General features: G+C 51.8%; 3 protein-coding genes across 3 annotated transcripts; 2 read left to right on the forward strand and 1 right to left on the reverse strand.

The window, feature by feature from the left end:
• The first annotated feature begins 1,500 nt into the window (after positions 1 to 1,500).
• On the forward strand, positions 1,501 to 3,104 carry LOC100905850 (uncharacterized). The gene is made up of 3 exons (XM_003738429.2): positions 1,501 to 1,611; positions 2,345 to 2,600; positions 2,710 to 3,104. The coding sequence occupies exons 1-3, from the start codon at positions 1,529 to 1,531 to the stop codon at positions 2,863 to 2,865; spliced, it is 495 nt and encodes a 164-aa protein (XP_003738477.1). The 5' UTR covers positions 1,501 to 1,528; the 3' UTR covers positions 2,866 to 3,104.
• A 1,367-nt stretch (positions 3,105 to 4,471) lies between these two features.
• LOC100909104 (uncharacterized) lies at positions 4,472 to 5,314 on the forward strand. The gene has a single exon (XM_003738452.2). The coding sequence runs from the start codon at positions 4,703 to 4,705 to the stop codon at positions 5,312 to 5,314; it is 612 nt and encodes a 203-aa protein (XP_003738500.1). The 5' UTR covers positions 4,472 to 4,702.
• A 3,896-nt stretch (positions 5,315 to 9,210) lies between these two features.
• On the reverse strand, positions 9,211 to 15,214 carry LOC100909248 (aryl hydrocarbon receptor nuclear translocator homolog). Its single transcript, XM_029113038.1, is given in 8 exon segments — positions 9,211 to 9,544; positions 9,608 to 9,664; positions 10,078 to 10,532; positions 10,676 to 11,111; positions 11,327 to 11,857; positions 14,717 to 14,878; positions 14,881 to 15,047; positions 15,171 to 15,214. Coding segments are annotated over 8 exon segments (1,998 nt in total). The 3' UTR covers positions 9,211 to 9,398.
• Positions 15,215 to 18,396: the final 3,182 nt, after the last annotated feature.

Here is an 18,396-nt window from a genome sequence, read left to right on the forward strand (position 1 = left end):
CGACTGTGTGAAAACTCAACCATCCACGAATGCTATCTCCTCGCGGTGCTCCATAAATGGGCCCATAGCGGCGTAGAATAGCCAAAAAAACCGAATCCACGGTCCCGATAGGAGCGTCGTGATTAGACAGTCGAAAAGTGAAACCGACCGGGAGCCCGTCCGAGTCCGAGAATCAATCAACGGATTTTACGCTCGTACCCGCAGCTTCTGAAGTCGCTCTGGACGAATCATGCACATTTCGCGTGACAGGCAAACACCGAGCTCCAACTGCGGAAAAGATCAGCCCGGCGACCCCGGACGAAACACGGGGAGACATTTCCCACTCGAAGCCTGAAAGACCCTGATTCTTGGAGAGGCGTTGAGTGTCTCAGCGATTCGCCCCTTGCCGGATCTCCAGTAATTAGGGCTGAGAATTCCGAACGACATTCCTGCCTGACATAGGGATTTTCGCAGCTAAGTGAGACTCTCCATGATGGATGTCCTCGAAGTACGGCGCAAATTCGCGGAACTAGGCGCAAATTATGCAGAATCGCCAGTCCCAGTCCCAATTGATAATCATTCGACATCCATCTCTGGAGGAAATTCCCACCCGGGGGCGAGGTCTAAGCTCTTGAGATCCCTTATTGTAACAGGAGCTTGGGAGTTATTCCGATAACTCCTCGATTAGCGCATCGATCCGAACCGGGAATGATAACCTTTCAACTTCTCCATCATCACAAGGTTCATTCACTTTTCAAAAAGATTCAAACGGCAGCGATTGATAGTCTTCCGATTTTCTTTCATTGGAACTCTGTCATGAGCTCTGCTATGAGCTGCTCTGTAGCGAACGCCTACCGGAAATTTCTCTCAGAGATCAGAGCTACGGCTTATCGGAGTAGTGGTCCGGGGACGGGGGGAGGGGGAGCCGGTCAGCCCCTGTATTTCACTCGGCATACGAGATGCTCAGCTTTCGCGTGGTAATGATCGATGATTGACGGCCTCCCTCCCGCCGATCGTCTCCACGCGCCCATTTAGATAAGCGGGCATGTCCGTCGGTTGTTCGACGACAATCTGCCGCATTCTAATCATTTAGGACATCGGGTAAGAGTCCAGATGAATCCCAGGAGGTCCCGCTCCCCAACCACGGTCCTTGTCGAGTCCTTCTCGTATCCACTTCTGGCCGCCGGCGCCAGCAGCAACTCCCAGTCCGCTGAATCAGCGGGTAAAACCAAACCGCTGCTTATGGTTGGGCTGCTGGCCTGTTCGAGTGGTGCTTCTGCCGTAGAACCGAGTCAGCAACCTCCTCCCGCACGAGGACAGCTGGTGCTCGTAGAACAACTTCTGACAGCTACCGTGATATGGCTTCATTCGATAGGGTGGCTTCGATACAGCGGAAGCCTTCACTCAACGAGAGCCTGGAGCTCACTGTTGTCTAGAGTTCTTCCTCCGCCGCTTCGAAGCGCCTCTGAGCGTCCGTGTTGGTGCTCTACCGCTGTCAACAAACGCACCAAGCGGCCCACGAAACCCCCCCCAGGAGGATTACTGACTAATGGCCAGAATCAACGAGACCCTCTGTGAAGGGGAAAGACCCTGCCCTTTCCAAGGATCGCTTTGTGACATCACTCTCAAAAGGTTTGTCTCTCCGGGATTCTGCTCGACGAGCCCAACTCAGCTCTCTTGTGTGAATGGGGAGCATACGAGGGTTATTCTGAGCTGTCGATTAGGGAGATGAATGCAAGGAGAAGATCTCAGAAGCGTCGAGGGGGACGCTCGGGGACACATCCCAGAAGAAACGTTCTTGAATCGAATGAGGGCACGGGACTTCGGAGGGACGAATAGGAGTTTCAGACCTTAGAGAGAGATGCGCCCTGACGCGGGTCAGGAACGGAGGGAGGACAGCAACTCTGATAGCGCTCCTCTTCCGTCTGATTCTTCGTCCGGAACGGGGAACCGGAGACGTAGGATATATCTGGCGGTCTACCCGCGCGCTTCCTCAGAAAGGTGTGCGGCATTGCGGGGCCAATCTTAGATAAAACGATTAGTTTGTGCAGCCCATCACTTTCCATCAGTGGGCCGAAACCTTCCGCGGGTAAACACGGACGCAGTTCAGGATTTTCCATTCAGATGGGCGGTCCGCGATTACCCTCGAGACGGGTGGGCTGGAAAATCCCGTAGAAACTCTCTGACTTTCCGCGGAAGAATGCGCCGGCGCCGCAGCTCGAGGCACAAATCTGGGCATTGGGAGCGACCTCGATTGCCTCGCGTACGCCGCAATGCCCAAAATTGATCCGCTCGTTGGGGATTCCCTCGCGACATCCCTCATTGGTCCGTGCTAAGTGGGTGCGATTGATTCGAATCTTTCCAGATGTATCTGTGCAATGTCGCACGTTTACAACCACCGCTCGGACTCGTGCGAGCCGGCCTGCATGGGTCCTCACTGCGGTCTCTCTTCCTTCGGTAATTCGGCCCTGGACCTCGGAAACGCGAGCGGCTGGCCGATCACAGCCGCACACATCGCTGCGATGTTCACAGCCTGTATACTGATTTTGGCCGTTTGCCACTTAATCATACGACTCTACATGAGGAGTCGAGAGACAGCCTTTCTCCGGAATCATAATCGGGTAAGTTGAACATGGCGTCCCTAAGTCCGTCGAGAGAATTGGCCCAGGTCAAGCGATCCACGATTCACCGCGACAGAGAAGAATTGACGAGGTTCTTCCTTTGTTTCAGTCCTACCTCGAATCGCTGGTCGTGCGGGGAGCAACTATAGCCGGACCCGATGGGCCCGTCATTGCGGGAGCAGCTCCGCAATACGATAGCGACGAGTTTGACATAGCGTGTTCCAGACCACCGGGGTATTTCGAGGTAACGAGGACAACAGTGTGAAAGAACCGCGCGGAGTACGAGAGGCTCTCCGATTCCGATGCACGCGCCGCGGATCAGTGTCTCCGTCGGCGTTTCGGTGGCACAATGCTTTTGAGTCCTGAGGGAATCTATCATGGGGAATCAAATGTCGGTCCTTCAGAACTAGAAAATCGGATCTTCATGCGCGCTTCCCCGAATCGCTGATTCCGGAATCTCCCAGATTGTCGGAAAGAAGGCTTGAAGGAGTCCTCGCAGTCGAGTATAGTCTCCGCGGGCGGATTGTCGCTTCACACTTGTACGTTGCGAGGAAGCCTCGATCCGGAAAATTCTACTGAAAATATTCACGGCATCTTGAGCCGTACAACACAGCACTCCATCTCGGAGCTTGTATGGTGAACGCCCAGTCCTGAAGACTTTCCACGGATGTTACGCCGAGGACTTCACCATCATATCGACTGTCTCCCGGCGCCGCGGGCACAATTCTGTGTATACACGCCTCCGCTCCAAATTTTCCGAAATAAACCCGTAGGAGGTATCCACTACCTCATGGTGAACTTCTCGGCCATGTACAAACGGAATACTGAATTCTTCCTGGAGAATTGCTCTTGGACTAGATGGTCACAGGAGGGAGAGATCATTATCGAAGGATTTCACATTACTGACAGCGCGTCGATTCCGTCTCTCGGGTAGGTGGGAGAATCGATTCGGGAGACCTGAGCTGACCGAATCATTATAATGAGTGACGAGAATGAGATCTCCATGAAATGGTCTAACGTCCTTCCGACGAGTCATCTCGCATGTGTGTAAAACCGTTTCGAATGTATATCGCTGAAAGTGTCGATGAGAAGATACGTTTGCTTTTTTCTCAGGTCAAAAAAATTGCAATAAAGACTGCCACATTTCACAGAAATATTCCCGTTCCGTCTCTTTGCTTAGGGGGATTCTCAGCTGGGATAATTAAGAGATCTGCTGTCAACATCGATCTCTGCTCCTCCATCTTTTGTCCTTCGCCGACGATCTCACTCAATCCAGGATGCGACTTTCATCATGCATCATCATGTGCAATCATTGATGTCATCTTTGTCAGAGCGTCCGAGGAGGTCAAAATTAACTTCGGGGTAAATGCGAGAGGATAGGATTATCATAGATTCAGAGTTCCGAAGGAGCTAGCCGCCCAGAGAGCGAACTTCCCCGGGGGCTCCCGACCCGGACACCTATCCTGCGATGAACCTTCAATTTCCCCTCTCAACCACGACGGCAATTCCTTGTCGAATGAAAATGACCGCCCCAGGATCCCCGTCCAAAGTCCGAATTGGTCAGTGACGCCATCATCCATGTTTTTATCAATTATTGCGACAGTGGGAACTCAGGCTTCGGTGGTTTTTCACTGTTCACACGGATCTGCATCGCAGTCTACGCAGGGACTATCCTGACGCGTTCCCAGGCGACGTTGTCGAAGCTCAGTCGACGGTCCGGAGAGAATACTTGAGATTTGTCCACAGTCGTCTTGGGTCTCAACTCTCAACTCTCCTCCCATCACTCGGAGTGGATGGAAGAGTCGGCCCTTTCCCCGCGAGTCCCTTTCCTCCAAAATGGCGACCATTCGCACCTGATCTTTGTTGTGGGCTTCTTGTCTGGGGACTCGGATTCAATGTTTCCCAGTTTCGTGATCCTCTAGTCGACTCTCGGTCACGGAGCTCCCGCTCCACAGACCTCCAGAGTTCCGTCGTCCAGGTAATGCCCCTACGCTGCTCTCTCCGATGAAGAACCTTACAACGAGAAAGAATACGCGGTCTTCGAAGGACGATCATGTATCTGGAAATTGACAACAAGTGATCGGAGTTTCTCTGGGAAGAAAATGCACGAGGGCTGTCGGGTCCCAACCCGGAACGTCGTGTCAGCTTGCTTGGGGGTTCTCGTGATCACTACGCTCTGCGTTTCCTTATTCCACCCGAAGTGGTTCTTCCTAACAGCCTTGGGCAAGGGACATGGTCTGCCTCCGAGTCAAACCTCATATTACATCGGCGTACAGAACTGGTTCCATCCTCCAGTGCATCGATGTGCCAGCAATCATGAGGTGAAGTCGCTCCAGAGCGTCATAATTGTCGTAACTTGTCTGGCTCTGCTGAATTCGTTGACGCAATTCCTGATGGATGCCTGTGATGTGGACATCTTGCAGTTCCGACGCAACGCAGTGCCTTCGGTGATTTCAGTGATCCTTTGCGTGGCTTGTATCGGGCTCGCTTACCATCTTTCGTGCGTGTTGACGAGATGCACGGCAAATGCAGCGGTGCAGGTGTCATTCGCCTTGTCCTACTACCTCCAGGCCTTATCCGGAGTTCTGGCGACTTTCGTGGCTGGAGTCAATCTCGTCGTGCCACCGTCTTCGAGGTCGCGTCGACAAAACCTTCTTATGTACGAGGGCGGCTCCGAAAACGATTGGCCCCCTCTTCCGCCGTATACGCCTTGAGCCTCGCGAACGATGGAGATGAGTTCGTACCTCTCGAGGGAGCGAAATCATCCGAACGGCGATGATTTCAACTTCGACCAAAGGAATTCCAAAAAAACTGAAGCAGCACGTCGATGACGTCAAAACGCAACAAGTTACTCCCGAGCAAGGACTCTCCTGCACTTGCAACATGTCTGGTCGTAAATCCCATCCCGCATCGAGTCTAGCCGTCGGGAGGAAAATCGTGAACCAAAGAGTGTTTGAAGAAAGCAGAGGAGAGATGCCTTCTGGCCCGCACTGCCAGGGATGACATTTCAAGAAGTATACAATATCTGTAGAGTGGAAAATTGTGGAAATAGATATTTGCACCTGGAGGCTAGACCGCGACTCATAGCACAACAATCCATCGGAGCCGTATCGAAACGGATTTCGTCAACTCTGTGTGCCCTCATCTCACCGTCTCGCTCAGTCACCGATTACGAGCTCACGCACTGGAGGAACGACGAGCTCTTTTTCCCGGATTTCAAATTCCCGTGAGATTCTAAGCGGCATCTCTCCAGAGAGGATTCCGGATTCTACGAATGAGAGGACATGCTGATTCGTTGAGTCCTTTCTGCGGGAACTCCGGTACCTGACCGTTGTGGGCGTCTCCTTCCACAAGACTACATACCAAAAGATTTTTTTCTTGCTGGACATGTTCCTTCAGAGACTCATTTACCTCTAATCATGGTAGGAACGTCAAATCTAGTGATGTAGCTCTCACCGTGAAATTGATTCAGAGTAGTCTGGCCGTTCAATCATTCAATGTGCAAATCATTACAGAATGGCTCCATGAATCACGCTCCCTACTGCTCCGACTCAGTTTTCGCTCGAGATCGTTGTCATTTCTTCTCTTTGTTTTCCCCCCTCACGGTCACAGTAAGGAATTGTTGCGGGACATACCGATCTTTCCCTGTGAATGATAGCATGAACGTGCAATTTTAACGGCTTACCTAGCACCTAGCAGAATGCTAACTAATATATACAATATACATATATACCTACGAGCTGAATATTTAAGGAGCTCTTCGCAGGAATCAACATCGATTATCCTAGGTAGTTCCCTGAATTTCATTACCGCGTAGCCACTTTTTCATCAAATCACGATTGCTGTCTGATGGAATAAATATTGTACGTCCAAACCAAAGGTACCCGAATTCTTCTTCGTGTGAGAGCTGAGGGTATGTGAACCAATCTGTGGAGCGCTTTGTGTTGTTCCGAAGATGGTCGAGTTTAGCGGGTACCAGCCAACAGCGGAACCTGCAACCTGACGAGTCTCTCGAATTCAACATCGATATCAGGGAGGAAGAAGCGTACAACGAGGCCTAGGTCGTTGTCTTCGTCTCCGGCGACTCCGGAGGATACCGAGGAGGAGATCGAGAATCAAAATCTTTCAGGCGGTCCGATTTCTGGCCGGCTCGCGAAGATTGGGACTTGTTGTTGCTCTCGTTAGGAGGAACAGCCCCACCGACACGGACGTCTCGCGAGAGCCCCAAGCGGGGCTTCAGATCGTGGCACAGCTGTTCCCGAGAGTCCGTTTCGCTACCTCGCACTCGAAATTCGAACAATCTGACGGCTCCGACCGTTCGAAATCCGAGATATCCCTTCGGAGTACTGCATTCTGCTGGATTGTACGGCGTGCAATCCTGCAGAACCATGATTGCATGCATGCTCTGCTCAAGCATACACTCAACGTTTTCTACCGCCCGCCCCAGAAGTTTCTCCGATTACTCTAAATGAATCGAAGAAGGGAGAGTGTCCCGGCGACCCGGCTGTCCAAAATATCCGGATAATATACTGAACGCTCGAGAAGGTTCTCATCAATTCAAAGCGGTCCAGGACAGGAATGCCCCCGCCAGCAGAGTCAAGCAGCGATCCTCAAGCACTCACCACTCACCACCCAAGGCGATGCGACGCCATGACGCGCCGTCTGTATGATGTTGCGCGCGTCGAGAGGACATTCAATTCGAAGAAGCGAGAACACTCGTGCTTGATTGAGTTAAAATAATTACATTTTATTCTGACATTCAGCATTGCCTGATCTATCCCGGGAGAATTCAGAGGTTTCATTTCGGAGTCGTTCTGTACTAAATTAGGAAGGGCGCTTTGAATGCGAGGTTGCTCAGGACGCAAAATTTTGTCGGTACAGCGAAATCTCGGCACAGCGAACCGCATGGCAGCGGCTGAATCTGTTCGGTATGATGGATGGTCGTTGTAAAGAGAGCATCTAAGCATACACTTTCCCCAAGTGTATATTATATCGAGTCGGATTTCGCCCCATTTGTCAAGAATTCGTTGTATCGGCGTCCGTTTTGACGAAATTTTACTGTACATCGAACACTCCAGAATGTTGCGACGCTTGTGCGTTTCTCATTTTCGCTTGACAATTCGCCCTTTACAGACGTCATTTTGGAGGAGAACACCGATCGAGAGCGTCCGATGAGAATCACCGAAGAAGACAATACACGAGAACGATTACCTGTCACTATATTTTCTATAAATATCCACCTCGTTTCATAGAGAGCTTGACATGTCTCCTGTCTGAGATTCCTTTTTAAGAAGAGATAGAATCGACAATGAATTTCCACGAGTGCTCATCAAAACTCAGAGGCGCTCCTGAAAATCCTTGGAGGCTTCGATTTTCGGGGGGAAAGAACCAAAATCACGAAGATTTCCCCCATGAGAGGCCTGAGAAAGGTGACCACCAACAAGTCCTGCTACAGGCTAAGGACCATGTCTCCTCATTCCTCTCGCTCTCGGTCAAGACTGGCGACCTCGCATTCAATTGCGCACCGAGACCTCTGCAGGATCGCGGCCGTATTACACAGATATTTGGTGATTCGTGTGGACCCTGAATGGAGAGAGAGACAGCGGAAGCTCCCACAAACGAGTACACAATGAAATTCGTAGTAACAGGGTTTGATTCCCTGGAATTTGAGAGTTCCGCTGGCCGCATCAGGCTGACGCATCGGAAAAAAGAGGAGCGTAGAGTTGAGATTGGCCTAGGTTGGTTTTCAAGATTCCCACTGCTGGCGTGTAATTTTTTCTGTACTTCTGGTCGTGTTCTCTTCATCCTTTCGGAGGGTGATGATGGTTCGCAACCGCCTGCATGAACCTGTGTGTGTTTCCCCATGGTAATCATCATCATCATCATCATGTATATATTCGCCTTATCTAAGTGGAAAATGTTTACACTCGAAACAGGAGAACTTTTCATACCTTCAGATCTATCGTAAGAATACTTGATATGCTCGTCAAGACATCCCTATCTTCGCGCACGAAACCGCAGCGACGAGAAGAATCAACATTTTTTTTCGTACATTTCCGTAACTAGGTTGCTTCGTGGTGAAGGAGGTGGTATCTGTGGTGTTTGATGATTTTTCAAGTCATGGGACCGAACGCTGGCTCGCCAGAAACTACGGACGAACTTTGCAAATGCTTCTGACCCTCAGCAACTAGACTTCTTAACCTTCAATTCCATAAACTTATTAAAGAGTACCATATATATTTGAGAGTCTGCGACGCGTTCCTGCCGAGCTGTTCCACGCTCCACCAGGTCTCAGAACCAGCGCAGAGTTGGGGACCCGCCCGATCGACAAGGTTCCAAATCAGGCGCCCGACACACAAGCTCAACAGAGGTGAGCTCGATTCGGGCGATTTACCGGAAGAGGAATTCCCGCGCAATTTACAGTTCTCCGCACGGATCCAATCAACCATAGACCAAGAGATCGGAGATCGGAAGCGTTCCGCGACCGCGAGAATGACGCGGAAGGGGAACCACCTCCGCCGCGCCGAGGAGACACAAGATCGAGCGGCGGTCCGAAACGTCTCCTGGACTGTCTTGAAATAGGCATTTAAAATTTGAAGAGACTTCAGTCTTATATGCACAATATGGATTCCATATTTGTTTCCCTATTTTGCCGGTGCATCTGCTATCCGTCTATTGGGATACATTGGCCATTTGGTGCGGCGGTGAGATTTTGTGGGTCATTCGATTCAAGGCGAATCGATTCTCCTCTTATCGTAATTGGCGGCAGCAGCTGCTTTTGCTCTCGATGCCATCTCCTCATTCGCTGAATGTGTTGAACATCGTGAGTTCTTCGAATGATGCACCACCTCCTTGATCTAACATTTGCAGCATGTCAGACAACTCCTGTCCCTGTGGGTTGCCTCCCGCGCCCGCCGCGTTCGCCGCACCCGGTGCTTGCGAAGCTGCTGATGGCGGATGTGCGGGAAGCGAGGAAGGAGTACTCTGCTCAGGAGTACTTGCTCCACCGGCCGTTGCTGCCGCTGCAGAGGCAGGGGTTGTCTGCTGCCACTGGCTCCACATACCTTCAAAGGAAAGGAAAACGTCATCTGTTATCTCAATGAATTCTTCCGTGGCTCATATGAGGCTGTGAGATGGATAGGCATGAGAATGTTTTCGAAGTTTCATTCAGGTCTGGCTAATGGATGAAAATCGATGCCTTCGGTCAAAGGTCAGCGATATTTCACCAAGGGATCAAGGGAAGGGAGGTCGGGTGAACCGAGGAGAGTTCAAAACAGGGGCCTGTTCCAGACCGTAAATTTCCGAATTCGGAATCTGTCGCAAAGAGCGACCCGGAGCAGAGCACAAAAAATCGTAGGAGCCGAATTCGCTCACTCGAAGAAACAAGTACATAGATTGATCGGTCCCCCGATTCAAGGGATGGGGCATTAGGGGCGATGATGACCAAGATGAAGATGGATATGTCCAAAAAATTCACCTCTAGAAGGCGCCGTCGAAGGCGCTAACTGCGTGTACGTAGGAGCATTGGGAGTCTGTTGCTGCTGTTGCTGACCTGGAGAATTTTGTTGATTGGGTGACAGAGCGTTGTGAGGATAGTTGGGGGTTGTTGGATGAGGTGACATTTGGTTGTTGCTCCCGTTGTTGTTGTTATTGTACTCGGACACGGGCGTGCTGGAATGGGAATTCGTTCCTGGACCACCTCCAGTTCCTCCGGTCGGGTATGAATACGTCGGTCCGGAAGGAGGTCTCGACGGTAGCCTCATGATCGACGGATAGCTCGAACTCTGCTGGAGACCGGTCGAATACTCCCCGACTTGAACGGGGCCACTCTCCGATTTCAGTAGGCCGCCAACTGGCTGATAAGCGCCGTCGGTGACCGCAGGTGTTGTATTACTGTTCGCTACATCCGTGACGTCATGCCCGTGTACCGTTCTGCGAAGCGGGGAAGTTCAGTAAGTTTCCATCTCTAGAATACCTCTCATTGAGGGGGAGCATACGCTCTTTCCGAAATTTGAGCAATCGACGTCATGCTATGTTCTCAGAAACTTGAGCGTGAGTGCTCGAGTTGAACTCACTTCACGGCGATATTCGTACAGACGGTGTATTCCACGTCATTGGTGTAGGGATTTAGGAATGCGTAAGACGACGTGCGCAGCCACAACCAGTCTCGGTTTGCCTTGGTGCGGAATCGGTACATTATGGAGACCGGTTGACCCTTGGCTTTCAAAACTTGCTCGAAATGGTCCTTCATGTGCGCCTGCTCTTCAGGATGACAGTAGTCGAAGCATGACTTCCCCAGTAACTCTTGCGGCTGATAACCTAGAATGTTCGACACCCGTTGGTCGACAAAAGTGAATTTGCCGTCAAGGGAGTGCCGAGACAGGAACTCGTTCGACGAATTCGAGCCCATGAGATCGGCATTGTTTGGAGTTGAAGTGACTTGCAGCCTGCCAATGGCTACGAGACAGCAATGGGATCCGCCACTTCCGAGTTCGTCGTGATCTAGTCGATCTGAAACAAGAGGGATCTCCTCATGAGTTCATCGAGTACGGACTCGTGCGTGGATCGGACATGGGTCGGTCTAAACGAGGATGAGATGATGCTGAACGGTCGTCCGAGCGATGAGTGGGACGCAAGAACGGCGTCGCCTTCCACTCCTCAATCTCGTTCCGTCGCGTCGGGGGAGAGGAAGAGAGAGGGGGGAGTTGCGGGGAAGGAATACTCACTGCCTGAAGGTGACCAGTTCTTGATGTAGCCGGTGCAATGGACGACGGCGTAGTTGTGTTGACCCCCGTCGACCGCACCGGGCCCGAGTACACTTCGGTGACGATGCTGACGCAGTAGAGGATCATGAGGTGAGGTCATTAATGGCGAATTTCCTACTTTCATCCGGCAAATGAATCCGCGTCTTGAACCCATGCATAACCGCATAGACGACTGATGACCCTCCTTCTTCACGGTGCCTGTCTTCAGATCTAGAATTCGTCCGGGCGATGAACTGTCCTGCGTAGCCAATTGCTCTCGCACTTTCTCCACATCGTCGGGGTGCACTAGATCGTACAGACATGCATTGAACCAGTCGGATTGCGAATGAGACAGAACTGGTCCCACCGAATCCGACACATAGACGACCCGGCCCGTGTCGCAGGAAACCACAAACAGAAATCCGTCGGCGGCCTCGAGAATCAGGTGCTTCAATTCCTGATCTGTCAAAAACGACGGTTTGTAAGTTCCGTCGCTCGACGTATTCCCTGTCCCTGAAAAGAGAAAATCAACGGTCAGCCGAGTGGCATGCAGCTTCTATGAACACAGCGACGGACTCCCCCGGTCTCCAAGCCGGACGCTGTATCGCCATGCGCGCGGAAATATCTCGAACGGCTCCTAAATACTTCCTGACTCTTTTCAGACTACCTGGAATTCCCGACCGAGTATATAAGTGCTCCCTCTCGGCTTGCTCACGATGAGAATATCATCATCTTCTCTTCTCAGCTCTTCAATTATTCACGCCCGAGCCTCCGTTCGCTCGGCCTTGCAGAACCAAGATAGAGAGCGAAAGAGAGACGGCTACGGAGCCATGAGATCTCTGGCAACCGGCTCCAGGTAGATGAGTGGGTGAGCACGCGAACCAGAGCTGTATTTACTAGCGCACTGCTACGCTGATCGTATATATGGTCGACAGACAAACGGACCAAGCCACAGAGCAAACAACTGAACCGCTGCTCGAGTATGAGGCTTTTTCTGCCTCGACCAAGCTGGAACGGAGAATGCACGACAGGCTTGGCGTCTGCGAGCAGCGAAGATGAGTGGGAGATGCAGTTCTCCGCATCGCTGCGCGACTCGTACTCCAGGGGAGCAAGTGCGAGCCCGCCGCCGCTTATAATTATTCAAAAAATAGCCGAGACGCGACTCCGACGACCTCAAATCTTTTACGGATCTCACAATCAGTGATACTTGACGCCAGTGTATCTGAATAAATCGTCAGAAGCTCTTACGGATAGCGCTCAGGCGTCCCGCGATCGAGGAACACTCCGAACGGCTTCGGCGAAGCCAATGGCGAAGTCCGAGAGGCTCTCTCACGGAAATCGCAGTTAATATATCGATATCGACCATGTGGACCACGAGGTGTCTCCGTCCCATTCATTCGCTTGCCTGGGAATATGGGCAGTATTTGCCCATGGTGAAAAGCAACAATAATAGCGGGCAGGCCGCCGAATAATTTGCATCCCCACTCGCCATCTTCACAAGTGGTTCATGGGCTTTATGATGGGAGCTATAAATAGTAATGGCTTCGGAGCTCGCTGGCCGGCTCCTATGCCGAGGCTATTCCGTTTCGCTCGATGGATTGAGCTCCATCGCTTTTGTGCACCTCAACTCGGCGCTCGGGCTAGATGGACTCAGGATATTCATTTATTTTTCGTTTTCATTCGCTCTATGAATGCCTTCGTCAAGTTCTATGGTGGCCACGAAAACTGCGGATCTCAAAAAGGCGTTCGGATCTTTCGATTGAGCGCATCGAGTTCCCAGCGGGAGTGAGGGAGGAAAACCGGAGGCAGCCGTGAGGAAAAAGTCCTCGACGACTCTACGAGGATCCGAAACCGGAGTCCGTCCGTCCGTCGCGTCGGCGGGTTTGTCTTTCGAGGATTCGATCGGTACCTCTGTCTCAGAGTGAGCGCTCCTCCGCTGAGCGACTTTCACCCAACATTTGCTGCTAAATTGAATTACCCGCCAGCCGCCGGCCCGACATCATGCGTTGCCAAGGTTCCCCCTTCCCGGACGCAAGGCGAAATCCACTCTTGCCCCGACGGTAGCAATGGAGAAAGCATTCAGGAAATCAAGGGATTCGTCCCCAACGACAGAGCCTTTCTTCCCTCCGGTTCCTTTTCGAGTGTTCGACTCCTTCTTTCACTTCTACCTCCCCCCCCCCCCCCCTATCCCGCTCTCACCCCCACCGGGAACGAAAACATTGAACTGATACATTAGTCCAGCCTCACGTCACGGGGCGAGTTCTGCGCAGTCTTCGGAGCATCGGCCGAAAGTTTTCTCTTCTCTGTCCGAAAATTCCTGTATGGTCGGAATCGTATCCTTTCCCAAATGAATAGATGAGGATTAGTGCTAGAATTACAATCTCGGGACGATGGCGAGTAGCAAGTAATCGAGGCACGGAGCCGCTTCCACTCAGAAGTTCACTTTCTCTCTCGAATTTCTTTCCTGAGCTATTTCGTTCCGCTTCCCGAGATCACGACAGGCGGAAAAAAGTCTGCGGCGGCAATTATAAGTTACGTCACGCTAACGAGAGCAGCGGCGGAATATTCATCACTGATAATGATCGATGCGCGCGGGTATTTCGACAGCATCACTCAGATGACGAGGGTGAAAATTCCGGTCATAAGCAAAACGGATTCGCCTCTTTTCTCTCTCCTGGCTCATCGACACTCCACTGGGCGTGAGATTCTTTCACCCGATCAACTTCAGTTTCCCGTTGATAACGATTGTGTCGACGTCGACGAACGTCATGTGGATGTTGACGGTCTTCCGTTCGACGGGGTCAGCTTTCATCAGTTTCGTAAGACACGCGTGACAGCCAACGTGACTGACACGCTCACAATGGCGCATTTTCCGACCCAATCGACTGCTCGGCTGAACCATCGGCTGAGCCGTGCAGATCCATTCTGCTGAGGGAGCTTCATTGAGGGGCTCAAAATTGGAATTTTTTTCGTGGCCCTTCCCCTTATTTCGTCGATTTCGTCGATGGCTGGGTCTCGGGTCAACTGGGAGAACTCCCATCTACTTGCAGCGAGTGGTCGGGGAGCCCCCGAGGAAGGAGGAAGCCGGAAAGCCCGCGGACCCACAGCCCCTCCACTCTGCTACTAGCTCAGCAAGACTTCTCACGGCTCCTGGTCACGCGAGTCTCCGGTAGTCGGGGGACTAGCCACAACAACGACGACCGCCACCAACACTAGGAGGACTGCCTCTCTCAAAACTACCGCGGCCGCCATAGGAACCGCTCTCGCTCCTGTCTCGCTAATCGCTTGTCTGTGCCACGACAGAGAGAAAGGAAACGCTCAGGGGGCTTCGCTCCCGCGGCGGACGATCGAATGTAAGTGCAGCGTACTGACCTCTCAGGGACTTCATGTGGGCGACAGCCATGCGCAGGATGGTCAGCTTGTCGGGCTTCCTCGCTAGGGCACTGCAGGTCGGAACCATGTCAGAGAGTTCCGTGATGTAGGCGGTCATCTTGTTGCGCCGTCTGCGTTCGATCTCACTGTGGTTTTCTTTTTGGCGGATAACGTCTCCATGAGGTCGGCCCCCGATCCCTCGGACCCGCCTCGTCCTGTCCCCGTTCCGCCAGCTCCTACCAAACCCCCACCTACTAGACCCCCTCCGAGTCCAGCGGATACACCGAGACCGTCACCGGAGTCCCAAAGACCTCCGCCACCTTGACTCAATCTGAAAATCGAAGAGAATTATTAAGCTCCCTGCGTCGATAGGCTTGAAAACGGAAAGCCATCGCTTCCGTGATGAAGCCCCAAACCAAGCTACGGGAGCTTCTGCGGAGGAAGGCTCTCGTACCTTGCGTAACGGTCCTTCTGTTCGTGCATCGAGTCCTCGTCCATTCTGCTGTATTTGATGTCGGCGTCCTCCTCATCCGAGCTGCAAGGAAAAGACGCCTCGTTCAGTCTTCGATAATGATTTGCAATGTTCCGCCATCGAGACTGTCGCTGTTACGCCAGATCTGACAGAGACGGATTCGTTTTTGATCTGCAAAGGAGGTTCTGTATCGATGCGATTCTCTCCCTCTACAATATGAATACCAGCTGGAATGGGCGCCCCAACAAAATCACGGATGGCCGAATCGTGCGTTCTCGGCTCGACGAGCCAACAAACGAGCAGGTCGACACAGGCAGGCAACCAGTTTGACCAGAAATCAAATTGGCAAGCATCTTCCTAAATGCCAAACGGAACTCTTGTGATCGAGAACTTGAAGACAGGTGGTACCTTGCCGGTCAAGTTGTGCTTCGCTGCTGCCTACGAGCTCCGCCGACTTGGGTAAATTTGAAGATGTTTGAAGACCAGCGCTGTTCAGGACCAGCGACGGGTGAGACCTAAATTGGCCTTCGGAATGCCATTCTCCGCATGGCGGTAATTTCGACTCAAATTCCTGCCAGAATTTTAATTTTGTCCAGGAAGTTACCCCGAGTCTCGAGATTTATCTCTCCGGCTCACCGCAGCGCGGCAATCTCGTGCCGGATCGTTATAATCATTCGGTCTTTTCGAAGCCGCGTGATCTAGCCCAAGAATGTAGGTGATGGACACCGTACGAAAATCCATCCAGCCGTCTCGATGTTATTCACGCGCGATCGGTGTTTACAACTTGAACAGCGGTCCATGCCCATTGTCGACAGCGCTCCGAATAGATCTTCACTGGCCACGACAACGACGAAGTCACCGGCCGGAGATAGGGACAAACGAGAGGGAACAAAAGCGAGCATCTCCGCTTCACGTAATGAGCCTTGCCGGGGAACGGGAGCAGTTTTAACATGAGCATCATAATCATCAGCGAAAAGAAGACGACTGAATAACCATTATTTATTGTAAACAATAGCGGCTCGAAACAGAAATACGAGGAGGCGAACCGAAACTGACGGTGGAGGATCGTCCCTCGATCGTAATTACTTGCGTCGGGTACGTTTCTGAGACAATAAAACCGGGGAAAATGAATCTCGCTCACATCAGACGGGAACTCTCAGTATGAATTCTACACGGGAGGAGCAAATTCAATTCTCTGAGAATATCATCCCCGAGGATTTCCTCCTTTCCCTTAGACGGAGAGGTCCTCCTAATGTCCAATTGTGCTCCGTTCACACCTGAGATTCCGGGCTCCATCTCTATGTATGAGCGAGACCATTACATAAATCTACGGAAGCTCGAATTCATTTCCCGCGGAGAGTCACAACGCCCACCATCTGTTTGCGGGGGCCGATTGAACAAGATGTCCGTATATTGACTCGTCCTTTCAGACCGGATGCGAGCGTTTATGTTGTTGTTGTTTTTCAGCACACCTAGCAGGGAGTTCGGTAACGCAGAAATATCGCCCGCGCGACCCTATCAAAGGCACCCGTCATCGCTTGCCCCACTCAAAGGGGAGCATTCGACGGATTATGTAAACTGAAAGCGAGCATGATTATGCACGGGTTCGGCTGTTCCCCATTCCTGTTTCTGCTTTCGCAAGAGCATCCTTCTCTGATAGCTCCAGCATGTTGAGCAATTCACCCGGACTCGATCCGGTGTATTCACACGTCAATGTCTCGATCAGCGTGTCGCTCAGTGAGGAATGTTCTCGGCCTGTCCGGATCCAGTTGCTCGCCATTGATCAGATTCTTCGGAACGTATATTTTGTTACGATCGTATTGAGATAACCGCCCTCGTTTCCGTTCAATCGGATATATCGGGTACCGGAGAAAACGATAGGACAGGGAGATGTCCGTCGATTCTTTCCAGTCTTTGTCGGTCTGAGATCGTCGAGCACAGCCGTTTCATGACAAACATGTTGCTCCGAGCAAGTAGAAGAGATCACCGATGCGACAAACACATCCTTAAACAGCACTGGTCACGAAAGTCTCGTCATACCTGAAGCGACCGGTGGAACACGTGAGAAAGCCTCTCTCCATATTGAGAAATTCTATCAGCTCCCTTAACAATCAGTCAGAAAAAGCGCGCCGGCGGAATATGGGAAGAAAGTGTAAATGACACCCAAGCGAGAATGAATGGATGGAGAGAGAACGCAACGCCGCGATTTGTCCGACAGAAAAGAAAACATGATGCTAGGACTTTTTTGTCGTTTCTAAGGAGATGTATTCCACGCATGAGGTGTCGACTCACTGACACCCATGCAACGGGAGCGTTAAAGCGCGAACCGCATCGACAGTGAACATTGGCAGTAATCATCGAGATCTCTCGGAGACTTTGCGAGGCAGAAACATTCAGTCATGGAAGCCGCCGACTAATAAGATTTATTTCCAGTGTGAACCAGATGAACGGAACGAAAGCAGTTGCAGCCGTCTCGAAACTGAAGGAGGCGCCGGGCTCCACTTGCAAGCGTCCGCGTTCCTCGTTCCGAATAATTACCGGCACACGTAGTTGTAACGAGTTAATTCATTCGCGCGCCGCACACAAACCCATCCTCTCAGGAGCATCAATTTGCCACCGCCGTAATTCCGAGCGGCTCAGGAGAAACTGCGCTCGCGGACGATTAATTTCACGCAGTGCCGAGCCACAGATAAACAAATCGTTCGGCTCATGATTCTGGGAGGGAGTCCGCTTCTCCGCAGAGAAAGCCATGAATGACGGATCTGTGATCTCTCGGAGGAATTCGACACGACGGGAGAGGCTCAGTGACGGAGTTTTCCCTGTAAGATATTTGTAGGTACTTCGTCTCAAGTAGGCTATCGGAGCCCAGCTCTCGTGACAAGTCTCATTCAAAGACGTCTCAATGTTCGACCAGGGGAACCAGACGGACACGGCGTAGTGTTCAATGAAGCCACATGTGGGTCGAAATTCGGACACCGGGATCGAAATACTCATGGAGCGCATTCCGGCGAGGGGATCGGACAATGATTCTGCGACTTTTCTCTCGGCCCTTCCGATCGATATTCTCCGAAAAAGAGATCGATCGCAGAGTTCGGAACGGCGCCAGCGGTTGATTTTTCCAGCCAGTATGCAGCGGGATACGTGACACGCCGAACCCGTATCGGACATCGTATGGACACAATCGGCGGCGAGCCCCTCGGCAGGCCAA

Source organism: Galendromus occidentalis, unplaced genomic scaffold (assembly GCF_000255335.2).
Source record: "Galendromus occidentalis unplaced genomic scaffold, Mocc_1.1 scf7180000075986, whole genome shotgun sequence".
NCBI lineage: Eukaryota > Metazoa > Arthropoda > Arachnida > Mesostigmata > Phytoseiidae > Galendromus > Galendromus occidentalis.

Bases quoted from the DNA above. Each gene is read 5' to 3' on its own strand.
- LOC100905850 (XM_003738429.2), top strand. From the start codon at position 1,529: ATGGCCAGAATCAACGAGACCCTCTGTGAAGGGGAAAGACCCTGCCCT. The intron at 1,612-2,344 runs GTTTGTCTCTCC...GAATCTTTCCAG, and splicing joins TGTGACATCACTCTCAAAAG to ATGTATCTGTGCAATGTCGC. The intron at 2,601-2,709 runs GTAAGTTGAACA...CCTTTGTTTCAG, and splicing joins TTCTCCGGAATCATAATCGG to TCCTACCTCGAATCGCTGGT.
- LOC100909104 (XM_003738452.2), top strand. From the start codon at position 4,703: ATGCACGAGGGCTGTCGGGTCCCAACCCGGAACGTCGTGTCAGCTTGC.